The 27,011-nt window shown below is 34.1% G+C and overlaps 1 protein-coding gene across 1 annotated transcript in view; it reads left to right on the top strand.

Moving 5' to 3' along the window:
• Positions 1-222: 222 nt before the first annotated feature.
• Positions 223-27,011, top strand: part of LOC138324603 (neuropeptide FF receptor 2-like) — a 47,865-nt gene continuing 21,076 nt past the window's right edge. The window contains exon 1 of the mRNA XM_069269654.1: positions 223-806. Coding sequence (XP_069125755.1) covers positions 446-806 — 361 coding nt within the window. The 5' untranslated portion in view covers positions 223-445. The remainder of the gene's footprint in view (positions 807-27,011) is intronic.

Raw genomic sequence — 27,011 nt, forward strand, 5'->3', positions numbered from 1 at the left:
TGTGTTCCGACAGTTGTCATTATGGTGTATCAACACAGAACTGATGTATCCGCCTTTTTATACCTCCGAACTGTCGGGCCAAAACCTTCATGAGTATTTCAAAGCCAAATCTTAAATAGACGTGTCATATCATTAGCGGTGTTTGAAAATATAAGTATATCAAGGATACTGACTAGCTCTGTGCGGATTGTAGTCGAGTGCCGCTTTGAGGGAGTTTTCTAGTCCATAAGGATGTTCAGTCAATAATCAATATACATATACCATATGATAGCTTATAGATTTTTGAATGAGCGTTCGGCAGTCGGCACCACCATTGGCTTAGACCAGGACTGATGTCGCACAGTTCTCAAGAGTACACCTACTTTCTCTCGTGAGTAGGTCGATGCCAGGTACAAATATTCGAGGTGAATGAACAAAGCTTTTCATTAAAGACGTAAATGAGTTAATGCGTAGCATAGTCACTATGAATGGCTCAACAGAGGTCGTTAAGGTTGGATGGACTACCGAAAACTCTGTGGTAACTTTGGGACAAATCCAGGGCAATGAGAGTGCCTACACAACAAATATTACAGAGAGGTACTTTCCTGTGTTACAACATGCAATACCTATCATTGTCATTTATGCCATTGCATACCTGATCGTCTTTCTCTTCGCTTTCTTTGGGAACTTAATTGTTGTCATAGTGATTTGGAGGAATCGTTGGTTACATACAGTTACAAACTTTTTCATCGTCAACTTAGCGGTGGCTGATATTTTGGTGGCTATATTCTGTGTGCCCATTACTCTACTGACTAATATTTATACAGGTAAGCTATGCAAACTTATCAATTCCTTCTGAATATAACATTGTTATATGATTGTTGATATGCTTTTATCTATTATACCAAATGAATTTCAGTATTTTTACATTTTAACGTGTTTTGGCGCAAATTATTCCATATAAGTCTTCCTTATGAAAATGAAGACTTACTAACTTATCAGTTATCTAAGAAAAAAATGTCATATGATTTGTGGTACTTATTGATAGTATTTTACCATATGTATTTTAATATTCGTATTCGTGAAAGTGTTCGAGGCAAGTTGTTCAAGATATATCACGTTAAGAAAGAGTGTTATTTTCGATAATTGGATAGTTTGGAAACATTCAGAATTACACCGATTTCATCGACTAATGATCAAACAGATGGTACCTTATGTAAACAGATACAATCGTCATATAACATATGTACGTTTTCACTTAATAAAAACATAATGCATTGATTTAATTACTATGTTAAGACCAATCAGATGAAGTTATAAATAAATACACTTTTTACCTATTCGGTTGAATAGTATTGCAAAACATTTTAATAGTTTTAAAACGTATAAACATACTGTGTGTTGATTGTACAAGAAAATTACTTTAGAAAGTACGCGTTATCGTTAGGTGAATCTTAATTTTATTTTTATCAACCATCAGCAATAAGCAAGTTTGACATACATTTTTATGTAAAAAGATACATCTAAAAATGTATTACTACACGTGATGTGTTCTTAAATCTCTTAAATATGACGTCATAAAATGTGAAGCCGACACTTTGTTTGCGGCCTATCTCATCAAGTATCACCATCAGTTAGATTTCAAGTAATTGAAAGCTATTCTTTTACTGCTGTTGTGAAACAAATCTAGCACATTTAAATATATTCGAATCAATCTGACCAATCGTCAATTACAAGCAAGTAGCTTTAATGACCCTACATAGATTCCGATCAACCTGTAGAAACCGTGTGTATTCAAAAATATTAGCTCGCTGATGTGATTGTGTACGCGTATTTTCAACAATAATGTGGTGATCTATTATCTATAATGTAAATTCATATTTTAAAATCATTTCTATTGCTTAGAAGCTTGAGTTTATCTTTTAAGACTGAAAGAATTGTACGTCAAGTAATATGATGTCATTCATTCAGAACGTTTTCGCGAGGAATTTTAAAAGAGGCACATTATTTGGCTAAACTGTACTCTTGGCTTAGATATCATTGCGCCAGAACTCGACTTCTTTTACTGTAAAAGTAAAATCATGGAACTTTATACCTTATATAGTTATTCAAATTAAACTATAAGCAGTATTATTGATATTTTTGTGGTTTATGAAGTGAAAGACAAAAAAGGGCGGACAATCTTTGTCAAAGACGATTATTTTTGCGGGATATAGTTATAATTGTGAATAATTAATCCGCGAAATATTGAAAAATGTTCCAGTTAATGAACTACCCCTTAAAGACCTTAAAGATAGGGTTCGCCCAACCAAATAAATACCTTTTTGGTAAAATCCGATAAACGGAAGAAAATATGAATTTTGTTTTTAAAAATACCTTAATTTAACTTTTGTATGCGTATGCGATTGAACGAATGTGTCTTGAATACAAAATTGAAGGATATCCTTGATTTATTACGCTGTCAGCCTGACAGAATAGTATGCAAATGAAGCTGCGATGGATTGTGATGTCGAAGTTTTGGGCATGCGCATTGTTACGCACTAAAAGTAAACAAAATGGCTGAACGAAAGCGTGTGAGAGGAAAAAATGTATCTGAACAACAAAGGGGAGGAAAGTAACATGGAATCGGTAGCACCCTAAGATATATGTAGGGAATGAAATTCAAAGATGGCATGTGACAATAGAAGAAACAGAAGCCACATCTCAAGCGGGACTTTTCCGGATACTGTTGGATTCGTGACCACGTGGTGAATTAAATTCCAACACATATGCCAGCGCACACACAGCGGCAGACTAACTACATACAGATGTATATGTTTGATGTACTAAGCTACCGAGCGTATGTAAGTAATATGAAGTGTTTTAGATCATACGATATGTGTAAACAGTCCATCGCACTTCGATTTGTTGTTGTATTTTATTTCAATAAACATGCCATTGTAACACTGTCACTATTATCTGACTTTTTGTTGCACGTTTCCGTTTGTTGATGCGGCCTCGTGTTGGAAAAAAATACGTCATGTTCTATGTAAAGCTTGACGTCGCTCTATTTTTACAGGAGTATTTTCCTGGTCGGGCTAGGCAACTGACGACCCATATTTTTCGCTGTATGCATTGAAAATGATCTGAATATTGTATTTATTTACAGTATAAATTTTAATTTCGTTGTCTTTATATTTCATTGGGCAAAACCTACCTTTAAAGCTAGATAATATCCCACTCGGTATGGACGGTCACATCGACCGATAATTGACACTAATTAACTGAAAAAATTGCGACTATTTATCTGTATCACCACCGTTGCCTGACCCGAAATTATCTGTAAACAAGCATTTGACGTTTTGTATCGTCTACCTAGTTTACGAGTATCTAGGTAGGGATACATAATAATTATTAATAAGTTGAACCAATCGCACTATCGATTAACCTGACCCAGAAATAAACAGTTAATCATAGTTATAATGAACCTCTGGCGACGAACGAAACCACTTCGTTATAAGAAAGTTCGTTATGACGAGAATAATATTGCTACGTTATAACCATCAATTCGTTGTTAACGAGTTCGTGATTAACGCGTTTTTCTGTATTCTAAACAATAATGAATTGGAAAGTTAGACAATCTGACAGTTCATGAAATAAGGTTGCAAAACTATAACTGTGTTGTATACAATACGCTTAGAACATTCTTTTTCAGAAAATATACCACCGACATTGGCATCATCTGTTCGGATTACTGAGTTTAGTGTTCGATATTTAAAGGTACAGTTATAGTTATCCTATTACTGCTAATTACGTCCGGACTGCGAGTTTTCTGGACTATAGGCGTCCGGGTCATTGGAGAGTGCATTATGTAAAGAATAATGACAACAATGTTTAAGTCAGACTTCATAAAGAAATAATTCAAAAATGAATATAAGACAACAGAATTTGTGTGTTCTGTCAAATTTACTATGTTCAAAATAAAAATACCGGGGTTTTAATTTTGTCTAAGTATAGATAACAAAATTGGTTAATGATGATACATATGTAAGTAAGTAAAGATCGATGCAATACTCCAGTTCTGGTAATGTCGTAGACTCCCTATCATTATTTCAGTGCTATTGTATACGGACAATCGATTTGTATTGCTCAATGGATTTTGTCTTGTTGAAGATGCTTCTATGTTGAATAATTACGATCATGCTAGGTATCATATTCGTTTAATATATAATAAGAACTTTTATTTGTGCAGAATATTTGGTTGTTTTTGCGGTTGCTATAGGACCACAAATATAAAAAAACAATGAATGATGTTTTACATATTATACTGTTACTATTGTTCTTTCGACGAACCACAAATATTTCTACACACGAAATGATTTGAAAGCTCAAAACCACGAAACAAAAATCAACAAATATTACATTCTTTACAGTATGTGAAATGATATAACCAGCCCCAACAACGTGAAAACAATCAATCAACATTGATTAACTCATTAAACATTAAAAATATCGTCCCAGCAAATTTATTGTCAAGAAATACAATAGTCCAAAAAGAGCGCGTTACTTATTTGCGAGACATTCATGTATTCGTGCACGAATTGTTTTTAACAATACTTAATGGACTGGGCATTTGTCATGACACACAATTGTTTTAAAATACATGTAGTATAGTTCGAATATATATACCATAAATGTGGACACTTTTTAATGTACATATTTTTGCGATTTTTTTGGTGATGTCATCCTTTCCGCCTTGTATACATACATACATACATACATACATTTGTATATAGTTAACATACATACATACATTTGTATATAGTTAACCTTTTCACGCGTATTTGCTCTCTAAGGCAAAATATGCGAAATATCCCACACTGCAAATATTTTCACTTTTAAAGTACTTGATATGTAATAAATTTGATTAGTTTTGTAATCGTTGGCGAAATTGTGCTGCGGATTGGCAGCAAGTGCCTGTTATTTTGTACTCAATTCATTCGCAATAATTCCACTCTTCAGTGAGGCCGGGCCATACAAATCCAAAAGTGAACGAGTTTTCATCTTCATCTTATCCATAAATATTTAAAAACTGACAGGAACACGTAAAAATCTCATAACTGGAGGTTTGTAGAATATATCATTGTAATTACAGACCAAGCCACAGGATCTCTATTGGAATGACAGTAATGTTTACTCTTACAGCAAGCCCGGGCCATTACAAAGTGTTACCCCGAACAGTTGTACAAGACATGACGATGTTTATTGTTTTGCCAACAAATCTGTTTATGAATTTTCGTGGAATGTAGGGTATACATACAATTATTTTCCTCTTGGTGAACAGCCAAGAAAAACATTACCTTCAATTAAATTGTTTGTTTATATCTAAGATCAAATAATTACTAATAGTAAAAGAGCTTAGCGTTTTACTACACGAAGATTATATCTCAGACGAAATGATTATGTAGATTTTAAGTTGGTTCATCTTTCTATCTTCAACGATACATCTTTATCCTTCCTGTTTCCTATATATATAAACCAGTTGATCATTAAACCTTTTTTTGCTAAGAGAGCAGAACGCTCAAACTTGGAGCCTTTTATCTTCTTTCAAATCACATATATCTTTTTAATGAATTATACACTTAAATGTAAAAAAACCAGCCCATTTCTAGCTTGCTTCAAAGCCGATATACATCCTTTTAATTTGAGTTTAGTCTAATGAATCGGCACTGATTCTTCATAATGGAAACGGTGAAGTTGACTGTTTTGTCTTTTTCGCAAACGATTGTTATCATTATACAAATGATGCATTTCTTTACGATAGTTTCTACGAGTCATAATCTTATTGCAATATTAGTGGATATGACGGGAAAGGATAATTCTCTGGAAAGAGGCATTTCATTTCTATGGGAATATACGGAGTAACTTTTTGGCGTTAAATTGGCTTTTAGCTCTTGTAACTACTAAACTTTATAAAATTACTGTAAATATTCGAGTGTTTAATTTAGCGACCATCAATCTTTCGTAATGGAATCATTTGTGATAGATATCTGCAGGGTACAATTTTGGGGGACGTGGTGGCCAAGTTGATAAGATGCCTCGACATATTACCACAAGCACTCCACCTCTGTGTTGCGTGTTTGAATCCTATGTGGGACAGTTGCTAGGTACTGACCGCTGGTCAGTGCTTTTTCTCTGGGTACTTCACCAAAAACCTAGCAAGTCCTTCCGTGACCCTGGCTGTTAAAAGGACGTTCAACTAATAAAACCCAAAAATTAAAGCAACATTTTTTAAATATTGACACACTTTTACGTGTAGGGCAAACTTACGCGGCAAAAACGGACTTCATCTACTGAGTGTAAAATTCTCTCTTACGTACATTCCTACTTGTTTTTTTATGAATCTTCTGCAATCTGGCTTACTGGGTCATTCATGATAAGTTTATAGTCGACGAGAAAATCCGTACGTAAATTAAGCTTATACTAGTACCTAATGACCACATATTAATACAACTTGTGATAAAACATGAAATAACATAAGCCTAAAGCTAACCTCGTTATATTTGATAATAAGGTTCAAAAGGCAGTATAATGAATCATTAACGACGAGAGAACAAAAGTCAACATATGGTCAAATATAAACGATGTTTAAAGACCACCTGACACCTGTTACGGATATTAAACTCCATATTAAGCTACTTGTTACTATCTGTTATTTTATGTATAGGAATTATATCGGTAAATGTCACGCTTAGTGGGTCAAAATATCTAGTTAACTGTAAACCTATTTGTAATTTCACGTCTTCGAAACAGGGCAATACCCATATGATTCATGTCGAGTGTCCGGACGAGAAATCGAACCCGGGTCTCCGGTGTGAAAAACTAGGACCCTAATGACTGAGCAAAAGAAGCATGCTCCGTCAGCTGAGTGACAGAAACTTTGTGCAAACCTCTGACCCGCTCATTTTACAGTAAACGGCCGCGATGGCCGAGTTTATTATATACTAATATAACCAAAGAAAGCGATCAAAAGCTTGCACTTATATAATCGTAGATACATGTAATGACTTATACATTTAATATTCGAGAAACATGTAAAGAGGATCCGTCATGTGTTTCCCTTCAAAAAAAGTGAATAACAAATTGCATGCAGGTTATCATTTTAGTTCAAAAATGTTTTATTTTGGTGATACTTTTAAACTTTCCATCAAAATATGAGATTATCTAGGTCCCCACCACTGATCTCAGCTTTGTAAACTAACATTATTTAATAATTAAAACCTTACACTTATTTTTTTCGACATAGATAAATATTATTCACATGCGTTAAAGATGCTGCAACGCTGACAAATGACATTTTTCTCTATCAAAAACGCGATCAAAGGAATATGTATTTTTCTTCAGTTACAGAAGTTGCTTAATTTATACCATTACCATCTTTGAAAAGTTTGAGCTTCTAATTATACTTCAAGATAAAAATATTAAAAAATATTAATTTCATCCTGCAATAAAAGAAATGGCACTATGTTCTATACAGAATGAAGTACTGATTGTGCATGCACTCAAAGCGAAATAAATGATCTTATATTATTTTTTGTGTTAATTAGACATATATATTCACGATTAAACACCAATTATTGCAAAAAATGATGAGTATCATTTATGCTCTGTTGGCGGTAGAGCATCTTTAAAGATGCTCCACCGCTGACAAATGGTATTTTTTCACTATCAAAAACAGGAGCAGACGATTTTTTTATTTTTCTTCAATTAAAAAAAGCTTACTTTACACCATTACCACTATTGAAAAGTTTTTTTACTTCAAGTTGAAAGTATGAAAAATAATTAGGAATTGCATCCCGAAAAAATTCCGTGGCACTATATCCTATATAGAATGAAGTACTGATTGCGCATGCACTCAAAGCGAAATAAATGATCTTATATTATTTTTTGTGTTAATTAGACATATATACATACATGATTAAACACCAATTATTGTAAAAATGATGAGCATCAATTATGCTCTGTTGGCGGTGGAGCATCTTTAATGGCACATATCCGATGCTGAACCACCTGGAGATAATTATATTTCAAGAGATTTTAAACACTATCCATGTGTTTGGTAAACCATTAAAAATAAGGGCCAATTTTCAATCTCATTATTTCAACTCTTTATGTTTTTGTACTTTCAACGACTTTCCAAGTTTGGATTTAAAAGCACAGGAAGTAAATTAAAAGGGAAAATAATGCCTTTGATTGTCCCAGATTTACATTAATTAACGGTAAAGTGATTTTTATGATGATGAGGTACATTGTATATAACTGCATCAAACAGCCTCTAACTTCATAAAGTATCATTTTAACAGATGCTACACACATGAAGTGTTTATTTATTTGGTACAAAAGGCTGAAGCGTAGGAGATACTCCTGTTGCCTCTCTCTTACAGTGAAATTATATATACAGTTTTTCCCATACCCATAGGTGAAATGGTGGTTTATCAACAGTTTCTACCTTAAGGAATTTACCTGCTGGTCCTAAGGACCGGCTAACCCTAAAAGTTATTGGTCCTGACTGAAAGTTACTGGTCCTTACAAGGATAATCATTGTTGTTTATACACTATAATAATATGTAGGTTATTACTAGCAAAGTAATAGCTTTAAGAACAAAATATATCTGCATATCTGAATTAGTATCGCAGGCTCTCAACAAAGTTGAATGAAAACTAGAATATTACGAAAATTTGTTTTTATACAATTTGAATTCCGACCTTGTTACAATTATACTGCCATCTTGGTTTTGTATATCTTCTCTCTAGAAGTTGCCGATCAAAGGACCAGCTACACGGTAAAAAGTGTTTGCTCGACTATAAAGATGCTGGTCACAGGCAGAAGGACAGGCATTAATTTCGGAAGTTGTTTATTCTATGCAGTATACTCGTGGCCTCTGAGGCAGTGTTACATTGTTTCACATGCAAAAAAAAAATCATCGCTATGCCACTGTGTGAACAAATCTAGCATTTTCTTGGTTAATTGTAACATAAATTTAAAAACATATTCTGGTTAAATATAATAAATACATAAAACACAAAGAACAAAAAAAAACCAGAATTTTGGTTCAAAATGTCGCGCAATCCCTATGTTCATATAAAGAATTTGTAGTTGTGACTTTCTTCGAATTTATCTCTCAAAATGGCGGGCTATCATCATTTATAACTGTAATAAAACGGCGAGGTATGAGGGTAATGGTGAAAGTAATAATGTTGTAAAACCCTCGGCAAGTCTGGGGTTTTACAACATTTTGTGTCCCTCGGGTTGCATATCCATACCTTCCATATTCACATGCAAGATTATTATGGTATTATCCGATTTAAAGAGTATTTTGATATTTCTTTGCTCTGGTTTTGGTTTTACATTGCCAAGTTTTCGTCCTTTTATTATATAGGAATATCTGTATTGTCGTAGTCCGTCATTGCATATTAAAGAGTTATCTGCCCTTGCAGTTAAGTATATTTTCAGACGTCACTTGTTTGAGAGCATCCTCGGTAATCCGGGGGTTCCTAGCACATACTATCTCAACACCCTTTGACTATATCATAGTAAAACTGGAGGCAACAGTAATTTAGTCCTTATTACTGTACACTGTGATTGACTGTGTTACTTTCAAGCAGGGCGTCGCTCTCTATATGTAGTCATCAAGAAAAATTGTGCAGGCCTGTAATTGCTTCAGATTTGTTCCCCGGATCTGCCATCAGTTTCGCTATGAGATAATCCAGGGGTATAGAGATCGTAAATGATCGGAACCCCTGGAGTATCGAGAATGGTTTGCGAGCGGAACGTCATATTCTTCACAATAGTTACATACACATAAGACAACTCTGTAATCTGGAAGGACAGATTTGTGCCAAGCTGCACCAAGTCGTTGTATAATGCTGAAGAATATTCCAAAAGATGAATAAAACAACCTGTCCAGCTAAATCATTCTAACAATGAGAGACTTTCCCCTACTTTACGCGATATTGTTTTTTTAAGTAGTCTGGACTCCTCAACATCACAATACTATAAAACATTTAGTTCTTCTTCTAAAATAGAAAATTATCAGTGGTTCCTCTTTACCATTATGATATAATCTGATGAAATATCATGAAAGTTATATTTGGCAGTTTAAGTTAATTATGCAATAAAATTTATAAATGGAATCTCATATCCATGTTTCTATAGAAACGAACGTGTTCACCTCAGCTACATGTATAATCCTTGCGAATGGGAGGTCTTTCATAATTAAGTCTAGCTGTTTGTAACACGTTTGATGGTTAAAATGCATACAGCATCATGAAGAGCTGTTATCGAGTGATTAGATTACTCTTTAGATTTTATTTATCAATATTTGATGCAATGTATAATCCATGTATTCATTGGTTAAATACTAACACGAAATATATATAATACGAACAATTGAGCTTTGAAATAAATCAAGCAACAATGCGATAGTTACCTACAATTCAGAATGCATTTTAAAAAGTTTCACTAAAAGCATTATAATTGAATAAATAAATAGCAATGCGATGGCAACCTTTAATTCAATTTATGTTCTAAATGTTTCAGTAAAAGCGTTATAATTGAACAGTCATATCTCCCTGCGTGATCCTTTCAGGTATTGCAAAGTTATGGATTATAGCAATCGTAATTACTGAAATCCCATGATTATCCTAGTTTTACAGGTGTTGCTTTGAAGTATTGGTAAGGAATTAATGCACTCGAAATGCACATGGCGCGCAGTCATAAAATACGTCAAAGGCACGTGTGAAAAGAGGAGTCGAGATTCTAAGTTTCCGATTGATCATTCTTTAAAAGTACGTCAGAAAACAGATATGAAAACAGTCTTTGAACTCCTGACTCTATCGTCGTATGGATTTTGTTTCCATGCATAAGCAATTATTGCTCTGCCTATAAGCTTTAATTATAAGCAATAAAATTATTCAGTGCTGTTGTAAAGACATATAGGCATATTCGTTCCACAAAACAAAGAGTAGAGGGCATAAAAAGGTATGTGGCTGACTAGCAAGGTCACGATTCACTGGATTAAGGGCACTGATCACAAAATCACCTTCTCGTTATTTGATGCATTGCTGTTTTTACTGCTCTAGGTGCATAGAAATATTTTGATGAGACTATAAACTATAAAATTTGGTGTGCAACTGTAAAAACTCCGCAAATGTTGCTATTTTATCCGATAAGCTGATTTTTAAAAAAAATATTGGTGCAAGGATAGATTAATGGATTTGAAGTAATTTCGCTTACATACAAGTAAGGTAATTAAAACAATCATGATGATATATTAGCGTAACATCTCTGATACGAAAGCATGATATCATAGAAATACTGCTCGACTGTGTAGCAATATCCTTTAAAAAAGAAACCAATATCTTTTAAAAAAGAAACCAAGATATTCGTTAATCCTTCGGGAACTACATATTGGTCAAACCATAAATAGGGCAACAATTTGTTACAGAAACAAAATCACATTATGCTTTTGATTTATTGATGAAAGATAAATTTGATCGCTTTTATTCCGATTTTATCATTGTCGAGTGCCCAAAACAAGAAATCAAACCCAGGTCTCAGGCGTGATAAACCAAACGCTCTATCGACTGACCGAAAGAAAACGGCCAAATCAGCTGAATGACAGAGAACCTATTTTACACTATGTACAAGCCATAGTATTTCAGAGCAATTGAGAGTTTTTTTGTTAAGACCATGTTACCCCGGGATATATACAATTCATTTATTTAAGCGTGTTCTGTTCTAACAAAAATTGATGTAATGGAAAAAACCAGTTAATTTAACTTAATTATACTTTAATATTATTCCATTGTTTAACTGTTTCCAATAACATCTGAATAGTTTAACAGATAGCTGGCATTTGTAGTAAGGCTATGTTAAAAAAACGTAAAGCTTGCGGGCAATGCAAAATTAATTAGGTCCGTTATTGAGCACTAGATTATTGCACTGACAAAAATGTTTCTGACAATTCAGTTCACCTTTCCGTCGAGTCTTTTGGTATATCAGCGGATTTTGTAAAAATGGAACGTGCATGTAACATAAAGAATTGTTTATGTTTTTAAGTATCGTTATGAAACCTGTGGTGTGTTATTACTTTTGAGTGGTAGATCCGTCAGACATTGATTGATGGCTCGGTATATACCACTAACACTCCATTTATAAGCACCAAACGTGTTCACGTTAAAGACAACAACTTTTGGTGAATGTATTTTAACACGTTTCAGAACTAATTTCTTAGGTTTGCCATCAGAACCAGGTGATGAATTATTTCAGTCGACAAAATTTCTCAGTTTTTGGTGTCAGACAAAGTGATGAATAATGTCAATTAACAGAGTACATGTCTCATTTGTTTGGCTTTAGAACTAATTACTTAATAATTCCATCGAACACACTTTCTGAGTTTTGGCCTCGGAACCAAGTGATGAATATCTTTAGTGAACATAATTTCTTAGTTTTGGCTTCGGAACCAAGTGATGATTATTTTCAATAAACAAAATTTCTTCTTTTTTAGCTACAGAACCATCCAAGTAATGAATAATCCTCCTAACAGATCAACGTTATCAATTATATTTAAATGTTAATCGAAGGTAATGGACCTAGGTTCCTGGCATTTGTTCGCTCAAATCCGTAACAACCTTCTAAAATCTTTTATTGGGTTTTAGACTAACGCATCGGAAAACATTAAATTACAGTGTTTGGTTAAGGGTTTTAACGCTTGTCATATTTCACCTTTCGTAACCGTTATACAAATATTGGTCATATCATGATTATGTGGAACGTATGGGGTACCCAAGACAATTTTTCAACTCACGATTTGAAATTGGCAATAGACCATAGCGTATTTAAAAAATAAGGGAGAGTGGAGGTACGCCTTGGTACACTGTGATACGTTTTAAGTAGTTATAATGCGCTAAATTATGTGTAATAATGCGGGTATTACTAGGTTGAAATACGCTAATGTAGGTTCTGATACGCTGTCCTACCCTTTGATACGCTTATTTTAGGAGCTAGGTTAGTGGTAGAACTACACAGAGGTACTCTTTGACACGCAGTGACACGCTACAGTGTACATTGATCTAGGTTGTCCTACGATTTACTACGCTAATGCACGTTCCGGTACCTTATTTTTGATACTAAAACGGATATGTCTTCATGGATTCAGAACAGCGCACTTGCAATACGCTCGACTTTAGTTTTCGGCAGCATGAGTAAGCCAACTTTCAAGAATATGATAAACATTAATGCTCCCCAAATACTGTAGATGACATGGATACTCTGTGAAAGATCTTAATAAATATTCACATATCCTCTTGTGCCTAACATATTCGACAAGTTAATTATGTCATGAGGGAGCCAAACGTAAATGCTATTGGGGAAAATGATAAAATAAAAAGATTATAGTGTAAAATGAACTTTTGCTTCTGCTTAATAATGTAACACAGCGGTATTTTGTCTTCAGAGAAAGACATTATTTGACTCCTGATGAGTTGAGTTTGTTTGTTGTTTGAAGGGTATGATGGCTTATTGCGCGCTTAAAGTTGTTTCTTAAATCCTACCAAATCTTAAGAACAAATACCTTAAGAATAATTTCAAAATTGATTTTGACGTAGAACAATATACCTCAATCTAGCTCTACGCCAAATAAAGTCCATCAATTTACGTTAATCTATAATATAGCGTTACCTAGCGTACATCATCGTACCGTATCCCGTCTCAGCCTAGAAGCTACCATGGCGTAGCATATCTTTAATTTAGCGCATCACATCCTACATCTATGCTTGATTGGGGATGTAGCATGTAGCTAACATAATGTGGCTCATCTAACTATAATGTGTTTAAGCGTATTTTAACGTATCGTTTATATCCGGTTATATTAAAGTCCTCTTGGAATGGATAATCTCATCAAATTAGCAATATTTCAATTAAGCATATTTCGATAAAACCTATTTAAGTGGGTTCCATTTTTAATTACATCTAATTTACTTCCGTTTGCATGATCTAGTATTTATGATTAATATAATCTTTAACCCCCTTTGGGGTGAGACAGGAGAATCTCAACTCGAGGGCAGGTTCTTAAGTTGTCAAACACAAGCCTCGTGTTTGACAACTTAAGAATCTTATCCTTGTGTTGAGATTCTCCTGCCTCACCCTAAAGAGGATGAATGGTTATTTCTCTCTAACCCTATGTGAGCACATGCAAAGGTCTCGTGTAGCTTGTCTTTACCTTAGGGTGAGACAGAAAAAATCTCACACCGGTAAACTTGCAGATACAAATGTATCCCCGTCCAGGGTAAGAGAAAATACAATGAAATGAACATTTTTGTACTTTCAGATATCCAAACATGAAAACTGATTAAGAGAGTGGGACCAATATCGTATGCGCGGAAACTATAGGCAAGGCGTTGGTGATATATAAACCAGACACCAAATATGATAGCAGTATAATAAGAAATTACATCACTTGATTACCCTATTGTTAAAGTGAATGATTAAGTTATAGCTCTCTGGCATGTCTTGTTTCTAAGATTAAAGTAGCCCCCGAGCGTCCATGGCCAACGATGACATCAGATATAAAATTGATTATGTGTCAGACAGCCGCATTCAGTGTCTGTCTGAAATGTTAGCCTTTTGATCCGTGATCTAACTTGATATTTAGCATCTTCATCACGACGTTATTTTTTACATAATTGCAGATGATAAAAGTGTTATAATTTGTATCCTGTTTAACGTCGAAGGTCATCTCGAGATTTATCCCAACCTACCGGCTATGAGGTTTATTTTTCAAACGAGAATTCTGAATAAAACCTTATTACATATGCCTTTATTGTGTGTTTTAAACCATTTTACCTGCCTTACATTGACATTTGGCGACTCACATTTTTCAAGTTGTATTTAACATTCTGATCAGTTAAAAACTATCTAAATGTTTTAATTGTTATTTTCTTATGGGTGTACAGTAAATAAATGCGTATTTAAAATGAGGTGGATATGTAGATATACTACTAATTAAAATGGCTACACTGGGACATATCTAGGGTTCCTAACCAGTATATCTACAGGTTAGGCATGGGTGTGATGAGTGTGTTTAAGTTGTGTCTCCTTGCGACAGATAACAGATTGCGATCTTAAAGTGATATATATATTATATTGTCCCTCCTCTTTTCTCAGCAATGGCTTACGGCCGGAGTTACGCGACGTATTTATGGTTTATAGGTCTGTGAACACTCGTATATGTCAAGAATGAGTGTGGTGAGTGTGGTAACATTGTGTCTTCTTGCGATAGAGATAAGATTGCCGATCGCAAAGTGATACATTACTAAAATATAATATGACAGATAAATGGCTGACTCCACTGTTGTAAAACGAGTCTCTTCAATGCTGGTTGCAAAGCCAGATAAGAAATATCTCTCGGTGAGAGGCAAAACTCTACCCATACAAGACAAGCCACCTGAAAAATTGCGCAGTCATTTTATAGACGTTTTAAATGAAGACAGTTGCTGATGAATCGGAAGGAAATTCAATAAATCATCAAAACAAAATTGGAAGATTTAGCCCATATTTTGAACTAAAGGATGAATAATAAATCACGAAATTAAAGAAATATTAATCATAAATTGAGAAAACGAGATTTTCCGCCACATTCCTTTCTCCAAAGATCACTCACAAAAATCCAAAGTGCATCCGAGAAAACCATTTATCTTTCCCGCATTTTCACATTGCCATTCTTCCTTTATGACCAACGTTGCTGATCCATCAATATGAATGACATACGACCTGGAGTCTCATGTCGAACAGACATTGGAAGAATATGTAAGGTTCATAAGAACCTATTAAAGGAGCAGAACAAGAGGATGAGAACATGGAATCAGTTATAAAATTTTCACAATGCCTGCCGCTACAGTACATATGTCTACAGACTATATGAGACATTGGTTAAGATTTATTCATTTGAACCCTTTCATTGCGTTTGTCTTGTTACAGTTGTACTGGCGCCGACAAGAACGATAAGAAAGACATGTTTCAAGAAGTCCGAATACATAACGGGGGTTCACTAAAGTACGTACATACGTACACTGTTAAACAGCATACATTGAGGCGACAGAATTTGTGTAAGTGTACAGAAATCGTTTAAACCCATAATTATGCATGTTTTATATTGAAATAATCATGTGATAAACTCCATAGTAGTTACTTATAGTTTATGATTGTTTACACCAGTGTGTAAATACCTACAGCGAATCTCATTGGTCATCTCCAATTTGCCTTGATTCCGACTGGCTCTTTTCAATTTCATACTACTTTTCACTGTGCATTTTGAACTGCATTATGTTTACCTTAGAGCAGGTATTTGCCTATTTTGTCTATAAACTATAGAATGTATTTGCTCTCTTTTTAGGAACTATATTTTATGGCGAAAAGATATTATGATGCAGAATGTTGGGAACCTGTATTTATTGTGAAAACGAATACACTTTACCTATTTTAGGGAACCAACTAGGTGAAGTTTGCTTGTGTGGTGTACTCGGTGGCATGCGTTATTGGGTTAGCACTATAAAACTATCAAGAGTTCCCCTAGAGTTCCTCAAGAGAACACATCACGAATATACTGCGGTCTCCCAAAACATGCCCTACGCGCACGCGCTATATACCGCATATATAGGAGGCCGTTCCTAAAAGATTTAGTCAAACAAACAAACCCTTAAGGGAAACAACTGGTAAATCAGAATAAAATAGCCCTTACGTCAGTCTTTATATCGGAGATATGACCCCGTCAAATTGAAACAATCTAAGACCTCATTTAAGGATTTGCTCAGTCAATCGAAAATGAAGTTAACTTTAAAAAAATCGACACGTTTTAGCTTTTTCATAATCATGGGGTATTGAGCAGCTAATGCACCCCTGAAAAACACATTAAGGCTTATGTAAATCAAAGCCTTGGCCAGTCTATTGAGACGTTTTAGGGACGAGTCAGTTACAAGAATCTTAGTTGAGTGCGGTGGTATATATAACATTCGTCATTAGGATATTACTAGCAAATGATACACTGATGTTATACGAATTTACATGGTATTCCAATACATTCTAACATTTTTTGAGTGTGTGTAACACTGACTACAATCAGATGATTGGGCCGATATTTGGCTTTTATTGAGATATCAAGTGCTGTCGATGATATTCCCGAGTAATTTGCATTTCTCTTGCAATCTCTACTCTAGCAAGTAAGTCAATGGTTCTTTAAGGGTATAACTATCATTTTTATCCAAAAGAGACTATATGAGCATATGATGTTGACCTACAAAATAAAAAATATCAATCTTTGCGTTTATTTATTTAAAATTTATTCATTTATCTTTCTATCTTTCGAATTATTTATTTGTTTATTCATTTGTAGTTTCAGTTTCATCAATCAGGTCATTAAAATGGGACGTGACCCAGTTACACTATACATGATACACCTGCCAGGAATATTGATATCATTACTTGAATTTTCGATCACAATTTCACTGAATATGCTTGCAGGGCTTCTTTATCATCCATCAAAAAAATAATTATGACATCCATCGTATCAACATGATATCATTTGACAAGCAAATCATCGCATACATCATTAAGACATGTTTTCTGACGCTGGGATCAAATATCAATTCACTTTATGTTCAAATTGTGATGAAACGCTTATCGCAAGAAATTGCATCTCATTTCACAAATTTCTTGACATAGTTTAGAAAAACCATTTCATAGTTTATTATATCATTATTGATAACAGTTTAATATTTTACACATCGATCTAGCTTGATGTTTGTATTGTCGGACAGTATCATCAATGATATTTCAGAGTAATTTTATTTGTAATCCATTAAAGTGTTGAGGAGTAATAGTATTTTAAAGGTAAAATATAAGCTCTTTTCTGTCATTGGTATACTCATACAATACACACTTGAACAACATACTCGAGAAATGCGAGAGGATATTAAACTAACTTATATAAACTTTGTTCCTCAATTCTTTCTTCTCACAAACCTCAACGAACGTTTAACATGTCTTATCCAACCACAAATAACCTATGTCTATAAAGCTTTATACATGTCTGCCCGTGCCTTTGAATGATTTTCACAGATTGCTTCATCAAGACTTATGGTTTTCAATATATTACTGAAGAAATTAATCATGTCAAATGTTTGCAAAGTTATCACAACATTAATATACAAAGATCATCAACGTTATTCTTTATTTTGTCTTAAGCTTATAATACGATTAAAACCACACCATGTGTGTCAGTAAGTCAAGTGACAAGTCGGGAATAAAAACCCCTCATCAACATGTAGCTAAAATCTCAATATCCGGTTGTTCTATATATAGATAGACAGTCTGTCCTGTTTACCTCGCTGTCACCGACAAATACAATTATCAGGTAGCACGTATTGGAGTTAGTCTGTAATAGATCATGAATAGGCAATGATTGCGGTATTGTGGTGGATAATGCAGGGATAGACCGGTCACCGGCGTGCAACATCCCAATGAACGGAAGCACAAAGGCAAACATACGATTAAGTGATGGGACAATCGCGGAAGTAACCATATGTGGTAATTGACAACCGGATATGACAGATATACAAATCAGTATACAAGTACAGCATTATGTAATTACACCTGAAAGAGACATTGAATAAGTTCACATATACAACCAGTCTTTAAATCTATAAAATATGAACTTTTCATACTTCTCCAGTCATAGAATCCACATTCCTTTCCATGCCATTCATGGAACTTACAATCCCTGCACAAGCCATTGAAGGCCCATATTTGTCCCGTGAATTTACCATAAGTCTGCCACCATTGGGTTGTTAGTTAGACTACAATTTAGGACAATTGCCATGTACTAAACGCTAGTCGATGGCTTTTTTCCTGGTTTTCCAAATATTAATTTGTATTGATATAGTCTGCTTAGCAAAAAGCATAAGGTGTGTTTCCATTTTGATGTTTATTCGTCATGACCGTAATGATTTCAGTCTTCATTGCATATATAAAAACGATGTACCATAATACCACTAAACCGTTTCTATTCCGTTAATGTATACCGAGAAGTTCATTGTTATTAAGTGTACGGCGAGACAGTCTCGTTAGGTAAAGATATTCTTGTCAGGAATCTTCAGCATTGCATATAGGGTAATTGGGCAATCCGCAAGGAATGTCTGTCTATATCTCTTTTAGTAAATATCAAGAACATCTAGATTTTAATCAGAAAATCATTTTTTTCGAAAGAAGAAATGTATTTTTTTTTATTCAATCATTTCATTCTCCTAAAATGACATGAACAAATAACTAAGGTTTACCATTGCGATCAATCAATGACGATCTTATGTTATCAATTCGAAAAACTACCTTTATTATTATTCGATATTCTCTATTACAATCGGGATAAAGAACTTTGGGATTTTCTTAATATAGAAGTATTTCTTATTGGGTTCATTAATCAAACCCATACGATTTGTCAATGAAAATACAAATGTACATGATTACATCACCGACAACATGAGCTTTATTTTAATGAAATCCAAAAAAAACACCAGGATAATTATGAAACCAGTTATTATTTTTAATTTAACGAAGCCCCCCGGTTATATCACCGATTTTGATATAAAGATCTGTCATATTATCATCGTTATATATTTACATTTTGAGTGTTTCGTCATTACATGAATCAACCAACTGACGAAAACAAACATTTGCCTAAAAAAGTTCGACCGGAAAGCGGAAGCTTGAAAACGCGACGTTGTGGAACGACTTCGTCATCCATCTGTTCCATTTCGTTTCTCGTCGTACATGGGTGTCATAGTTTTGAATATAATATTAAAACCTTTCAATTATTTTTATTTTCATAAATTATTAAAATGGAAAATTTGGATTGAATGTATTTATCTAATTTTCATGGCGGCTTTGAATAGCAGAAGCTATCTACATATCTTCCGAGGAGCGCTAACGCGCTCTACAGGATATGTAGATAGCTTCTGCTATTCATAGATGCTATGAAAATTAGATAAATATATTCAATTCCAATATAACATTTAACTGGGTCATTTTACTGAATTTGAATAAAAACTGTGACAATGTATGTCATACTAATGCAAAAATAAAACTCTCACTGGTTGTCTTTTTCCGCTTTTCAATGTTTGTTAAACTTTTCAGATTTATCACTGTCAAAAACGTCTAGTGCACGTGCCAAGTCTACATATGTCTTACAGTTCCTTATCGTTCCTTATCATGACCTCATCAACTCTGAGGGCTTGAATTTCTTATTTGTTATGTACTTTAAAACTGTTTATCTAACATGATTAGTATAGGTTTCAAAACAATTTAATGACTACGTAATCATAACTTTGATGTCATCCATTATTTGTACAGTACCCAGAAGAAAGCATTGGCCTCACCTAACTGTTAAAAATAATGCGGGGCGATGATTTTTCTGCTTGCTTTCAAAATACTAAAATTGGCGATCCGTTGATACCACCACAGAGCTATATATATGAAGATAATGATAAAAATTGACAGCACATTTCAAAATTTGAATAATTTTGCATTCACGTATCCCAATATATCGTTTCTAACTTTGCAGGCATCACCAAATGTGGAGTTATATAATCCCACATGCCCAGCCGTTACGTTCGATTTAATATGTTTTAAATGTGTTTTTTTTTTATAAAATCTTACAAAATACCTTCGTCTGACAAAGCAGACATTTTTGTCAGTCGAAGGATAAATGGCTCAAGTCTGCAGAGACATGTTTCGACGTTTTTGTCTATTTCATTTTTCATTTCAGAAAGTTTTATTGTGGTATTACAATTGGGATTGGGCAACAGGCTATGCCTATATTAGCCCTCTCCCCGGTAGCTACATGAATAACAGTATAATACATAAAATCCATCAATAGAAATAGCATCTCGTTAACAGAAATTACAAAATAATTTAGGAGAGTCTCATAAGCTTAAAATAAAGCATAAGAAATTATTGTCAGATAAGTATCACAATTTTTACAATATGTTAAAGATGCTCCACCGCCAACAAGGAATAAACGAATTTCATTATTTGAGCAATAATTAGCATTTACTCATGTTAATATATATATCTATTGAAGTAATTTACAATACATTTGGTGATTGTGTTCCATATAGGGCACAGTGGCATGGACATTTCTCGGGATATAATAAATTATTTTATATTTCTATTTAGAAGTAGAAAAGAAGTTCTGACTTTCTGTAGCATAATGAGGAAAAACGGTATAAAGCTAGTCTATTAATAATCCGAAATAAAAGGCCAAAATAAATTCAAAGTAGAAATCATCAATTCGTCTGCTCATGTATTTGATGGAGAGAAAATAGCATTCGTTGGTGGAAAAGCATATTTAATAAATTTTCACAATATCTTAATGAATAGAATTGAAATGCTCTCAATGTCAATGACATCTCATACAAAACGTCTGGTATCTCTAATGTATTCATGTAAAATTTTCAATAATTTATCATTTGAATTAAAATATTGGCGATTATATGCATAGAGGTAAGTGACGATAGAATGAGGAATGTTGATATCTAGTGCAAGAATAGAATTACACAGGCGAGTTCTTTGATTATTATAGAGAGGGTAATAAAGGAAATAATGATAGGAATCTTCAATTGGAAAACCAAACAGGCAGGCAGGACTGTCGGTTAAATAAGAGTTAAATAAATCAGAGTTTAGATTACTAGCGGAATTTCTTAATTGGCACAATGTAATATATGTTTTCCTCTCGCCAGAATATTTAAATGCTTCCGAACATATTTGAAAATTATCGGTAACACCAGATTGTATTCATTCCTTTTTTATTGCACGTATGGATGTTTTTCTCCTTATGTAATTTATATGAAAAATTTATGACTTAAGTCAGTTTTTGACTTAAGTTTGTTTCGAGAAATCGGGGCCAGGACGGAGAGTTTCATTCTGACATTAAAGACGGAAAAAAGCTATTATTGTATAATTGAGTTCTGGAGGTTGGAATATTAAACAATCTAGTATTGACGAAAAGTATAGGCAGTACTGGTGTTAATGAATGGTTGTAGTCAGGCTTTTATATGGTTGGGACAGTTATTGTTGAAAATATTATAAAAAGTGATATTTTGATGAAGATGTCTTCTCTTAATGTGAGGTACAATACCAATTTCATTATATAATATATTATGACTAGTCCCCTTTCCTAAACCTGTAATTATATGTATTGCTTCAAGCTGGATTGACTCCAAGAGGTCACATTCTGCCTGGGTACAATTTGACCACACGATACTAGCATATTCTAGAATAGGTCGGATAAAAGAAGTATATACAGTTGTTAAAGACTTTCTATCTATTTTGTATTTTAACACTCTGAGTATATTTATCTTTTTAAATGCTTTTTCATAAATGAAATTGACATGATTCGACCAATTAGCCTTAGAATTAAAGAAGAGACCAAGATGTTTGTGGTTAATTACATTCACTATTGTACGGTTATTAAAGACCAGGTCAGGATGTAAAGCCTGGGAGTCAGTCCACCTAGAAACTGAAGAGCTACTGTTTTATCCGGGTTAAAGCAAAGCAATTCCCCAAGCGTTTGCCCACAAAGCGATTTTTCTAAGATCAGAATTTAAGATATTTGCAGATTCATGTCCGTCACCCTCTATAAGTGTATATAATGATGTGTCATCAGCAAATAGTTTTACGTTAGAATTTTAATTTTCACTAATATCATTTATGTATAAAAGAAAGAGATAGGGACCTAACACTGAACCTTGTGATACACCTGCCTGAATGGTTTTCCAAGAAGATCTGAATCCATCAACGACCACTCTCTACATCCTATTACATAAGTACGATGATTTATCTATTTAATATATTTTATATTACTATACAAGCGCTATGGAGCCCAAATTCCCTCTGTAGAGCATGCGATGGGCCATAAGCGCAAAACAAAATGTTGATACTTGAACTACTTCAGGAGCCAATACCAAATGACTTCTCTCCTTCTCACATGTCTCCCTTGGTCTTTGTCGTGCGGATGTATACGTACCAATTGATTTTTTATCTGAACATTATCTCCACAATATCCATTGTATGAAAGTCATCATCTTGATATTTGAGTGATGGAAATGAAACTTTGCTATTATACAGTAAACACGTACATAAAGTGATCACGAATTTAAATATACGTATTTACAAATATCTCGATGTCCTGTATGGGATCAAGTACTGGTTACGGATGCACCAAAAGCAAAAGAAATTATTTCATATTATTTTTGCGTTAATTAGACATACCTGGTACTGATATGCATGAGTCATCACCAATTATTGTTCAAATGATGTGTGTCGTTTATGCTGTGTCGGCGGTGGAGTATCTTTAATGTAATAAAGCATTGAAATGTATGTTACATTTATACAGATTATTCAATACTTTAGTATCGGGGGTCAACACATTACGAGGAAATCCCAGTTGTAGCCTGTGATCTTTTTGTCTGAAATTGTGATATGAGACTACAACATATAAAGTCTATTCATTTAAGGATGCTATAAATAAATCAGACATTTGTCTCCTCTAGGATTATGATCAATTATCTTTCCCGTCTAAATGAAACGAAAGAAGTCTCCTATAAACTGTGTGTTTAGTTATGATGCCAAAGAGCCTCTTGACTGCTTCGAGGGATTGTTCGTGTCTGTACCATGGCAGACGTCATAGCATAAGCTAATGTATAAATATTCACATATGTTGTATTAATTATTCATTTAGATGTTAGAAAGTTAAAATGTCGTCTTCGCGTTTATCCTTTTTCCTCAACACTGGAATTCAACAAATAAATAAATAAACAAATTTCTTTTTAATTCATATTTCTTAATATCTTTTTCATCTAAAAAGTCTATTCATACTCTACCCGACTAATCTTTCCCTAACTTATTTTATGTTAAACTTATTAAATATTCATTTATTTACATCGATTACGAAACCAGTGATCTTACTTATACAAATCACTTTTGATGGCCGCGGATGTAAATACACGGGTGGTCATAGAGTTGGAGGAAACCAGAGTACCCGTAAAAAACCTACGTGATCGAGGTGTGGATCCTTTCCTTTTTCAAGTCCGTTCCAGGAATCGAGCCCCTGCTGACTAGGTGAAAGGCTTAACCACTACATCATCTTGTTTATAAGGGGCATTAACCATTGTTCTCATATAACCTAGTTTCCTTAGGATAGTTTTATTGATTGTTGCAATAACGTTATCACAATCACTGATTCCACCTGTGTCAGGCTTAGATAGTCGGTAGAATTTCGAAAGTGATTAATTTGATTTCACAAAAGACACTCAAGTATTTGTAGATTAAAAAATAGATTATATCATCCATCAACTGTTTAATGATCATTACTATTGAACAGACTTAATTGCCGAACCACGAAAAAATGTTTCCTTCCAACTCATACGTTATATAACATGCAATAATATCATCCGTTTAATTGTCTGCAGTTTACAAGAAATCTGCTTGTTTAACCACAGCATTCATTCTTTTCCCACACAACCAATATCATGCATCATGCATCATGCATCATGCAGAATTACAAATCCAAACACAAACCATGGCAATTGTTCCAAGATTAAGACCACTTTGAATGTTGCTATTTCGAGCATAAAAAAATCTTTCTCATCATAAACGAAACAAGGCTGGCAGTATTAGAATTTCTGAGTTTGAATACATGATCGAACTTGTTCCAGGTTTTATAAAAACTAATTAACGCAGCTTTTGTGGAGAGTGATAAATCATCTTGAACAATTGTTATGAACCAAGCACTATCCTTTGTTACTTGCCGTATGAACAAGGTATCCAAGACGCCACAAAGCAATGAAATGAAATATCCAGAAATGAAACTTCAAAGAAATTATATTCCAAAAAAAGTATAAAGTGAGCCGGTTTTTCTTCAGTAAACCACCGTATTTTCGTTCCCTCCTTATAATTGTCAGCATGTGCGTGAATACATCAAAGGCTCTTACAGACAATTATACAGTAATACAGGTAACATTTGAATTCGCAAATTATGCAAAGATAAAAACTGCAATCTCCTGATAAAATTGGACACTGAAGCATGAAACACACAAAAAAAACTGGTGCCCGAAAACGACTCACAAACAACATGTGCATTTCAAAGGGCACAGCCATTTTTCCATACAACAATGATACGAGCTTTTACATTAATTGATTATTACGTAAATGGAAGGGGCACAACTGCTCTAATCCGGCAGTAGGCGCTGTGCTGGAATTTAAATTTTGACGTGACATCTGTCAAGGATTTCAGTATCGTAAACTGCTCAATACCCTTGGCTAGAGAAGTTGCGTATAATGTCTTATCAACATTTTGTATAACATTTGACATGTGTTTAAATATTTTGGGTAAAACGATACCGGTAGTTGTCTCTTTTTGTATCCTGAGTTAGTTGATAATGCAGAAAGTGACCAGCGAATCCCTTAGCACCGGTATCCATCTCTCTTCCGAGATTTTGATGACAGCTTTCTGACAATCCTTGTATTAATTTCCTTGCCTTTACACAAATGCAAACAAATGTTCTGACCTTATAATCAGGCTCAGGAAGCATCCAGTATTAACAGCTTTCCCATCCTAATCCGAATTTAATTAGTATTATCCATATCGTTGTTCCGGTCCGGGTAATGAATAGCTTTTTTGCACTAGTCGAAAAGGCAAAGGGTTCATTTTATGTGGGCCATACGATATGTATGTAACAAAGTTCATCAAATGCACGTGTAATATCGGATATGGTCTGTATTATACTCACATCCGAAATGATGAAATGAACAATACTTCCAGCTTATCTGGGCATAACTCGTATGGATACATGTATATGCATTGCTATCACACTTTCGATCACCTCAACGTTCTCCTTTGTATCGTTGTTGGAACACCACGGATAGACCCTGCTTAATTGAGTCTTCGATTTCGTTTACCAAAGGGTATATTGCGCTCAAATTTATCATAATATTGATTTCCATTTTTTTGTTTTGTTTTCATTTGTTTGTTTGGTTGTTTTTGGTTTTTTTATTTAACATTGTTTATTCAATATCAAGAATCCGCGTTGTTTTTCGTGTGTCTTGATTAAAAGGGACAAACAGCTTGACAGTTTGACAAGATATTTTATCTACACAGTTAGTATTACGTCCTTGCCCCATACTACCATTTGACGTAATTGGTATCCTACATACATATACGTTTGTAAGGTTTCCATATCACCCGGAGCATACCGTTAATATTACACCTTTGACCCATATCTGGTGCATGACCCATAATAATAAATGTGTCATTGAATATATTTCGCACATGAATTACACTATGAATATATATGCCATATATTTAATAAAAATGGTGTAAACCATTTTTTACGATGGACTAAATAATAATTAAATACATTTACTAGAGATAAACCCTGGGATTTTTATCTGCACAGATGTTTCGTTTAGATCTCCCGGATATGAACCTGTAATTTGCAACCGGATACACTTGATGTAATCTAATATCGGTCACGTGACCACACGCTAGGTCCGGTGTCAGTCTCATCGACATGCCATTTTTTAAACAATGTCTACGGATTCCATTCAGCATTTCACCACGTGCTGTCTACGAGACAATAAAGATTGAACATTAACAGGAACCAAGGTTACAGTTACTGATGAACCAAATCCGGAAATTAAATCCGTTACGTCCATGAAGTCGTTTATTAGACAAACGGAAACAAACCGAATTCTAATCTGTGCACGTAATGAAAACAAAATGTCGAATAATTGAGGGCATGGAGATCGATTTCAATCTCTTTTTATATCACATTTTTTTTCTCTTCCGAAAACCTGTTACAGGGCCCAAAGAACGGACATTAATCTTGGAATTTATTCGATTTAAACTATAAAGATGATGATGAATATCCAGAAAACCTATGCG

This window comes from Argopecten irradians, chromosome 5, assembly GCF_041381155.1.
Source record: "Argopecten irradians isolate NY chromosome 5, Ai_NY, whole genome shotgun sequence".
Classification (NCBI taxonomy): domain Eukaryota; kingdom Metazoa; phylum Mollusca; class Bivalvia; order Pectinida; family Pectinidae; genus Argopecten; species Argopecten irradians.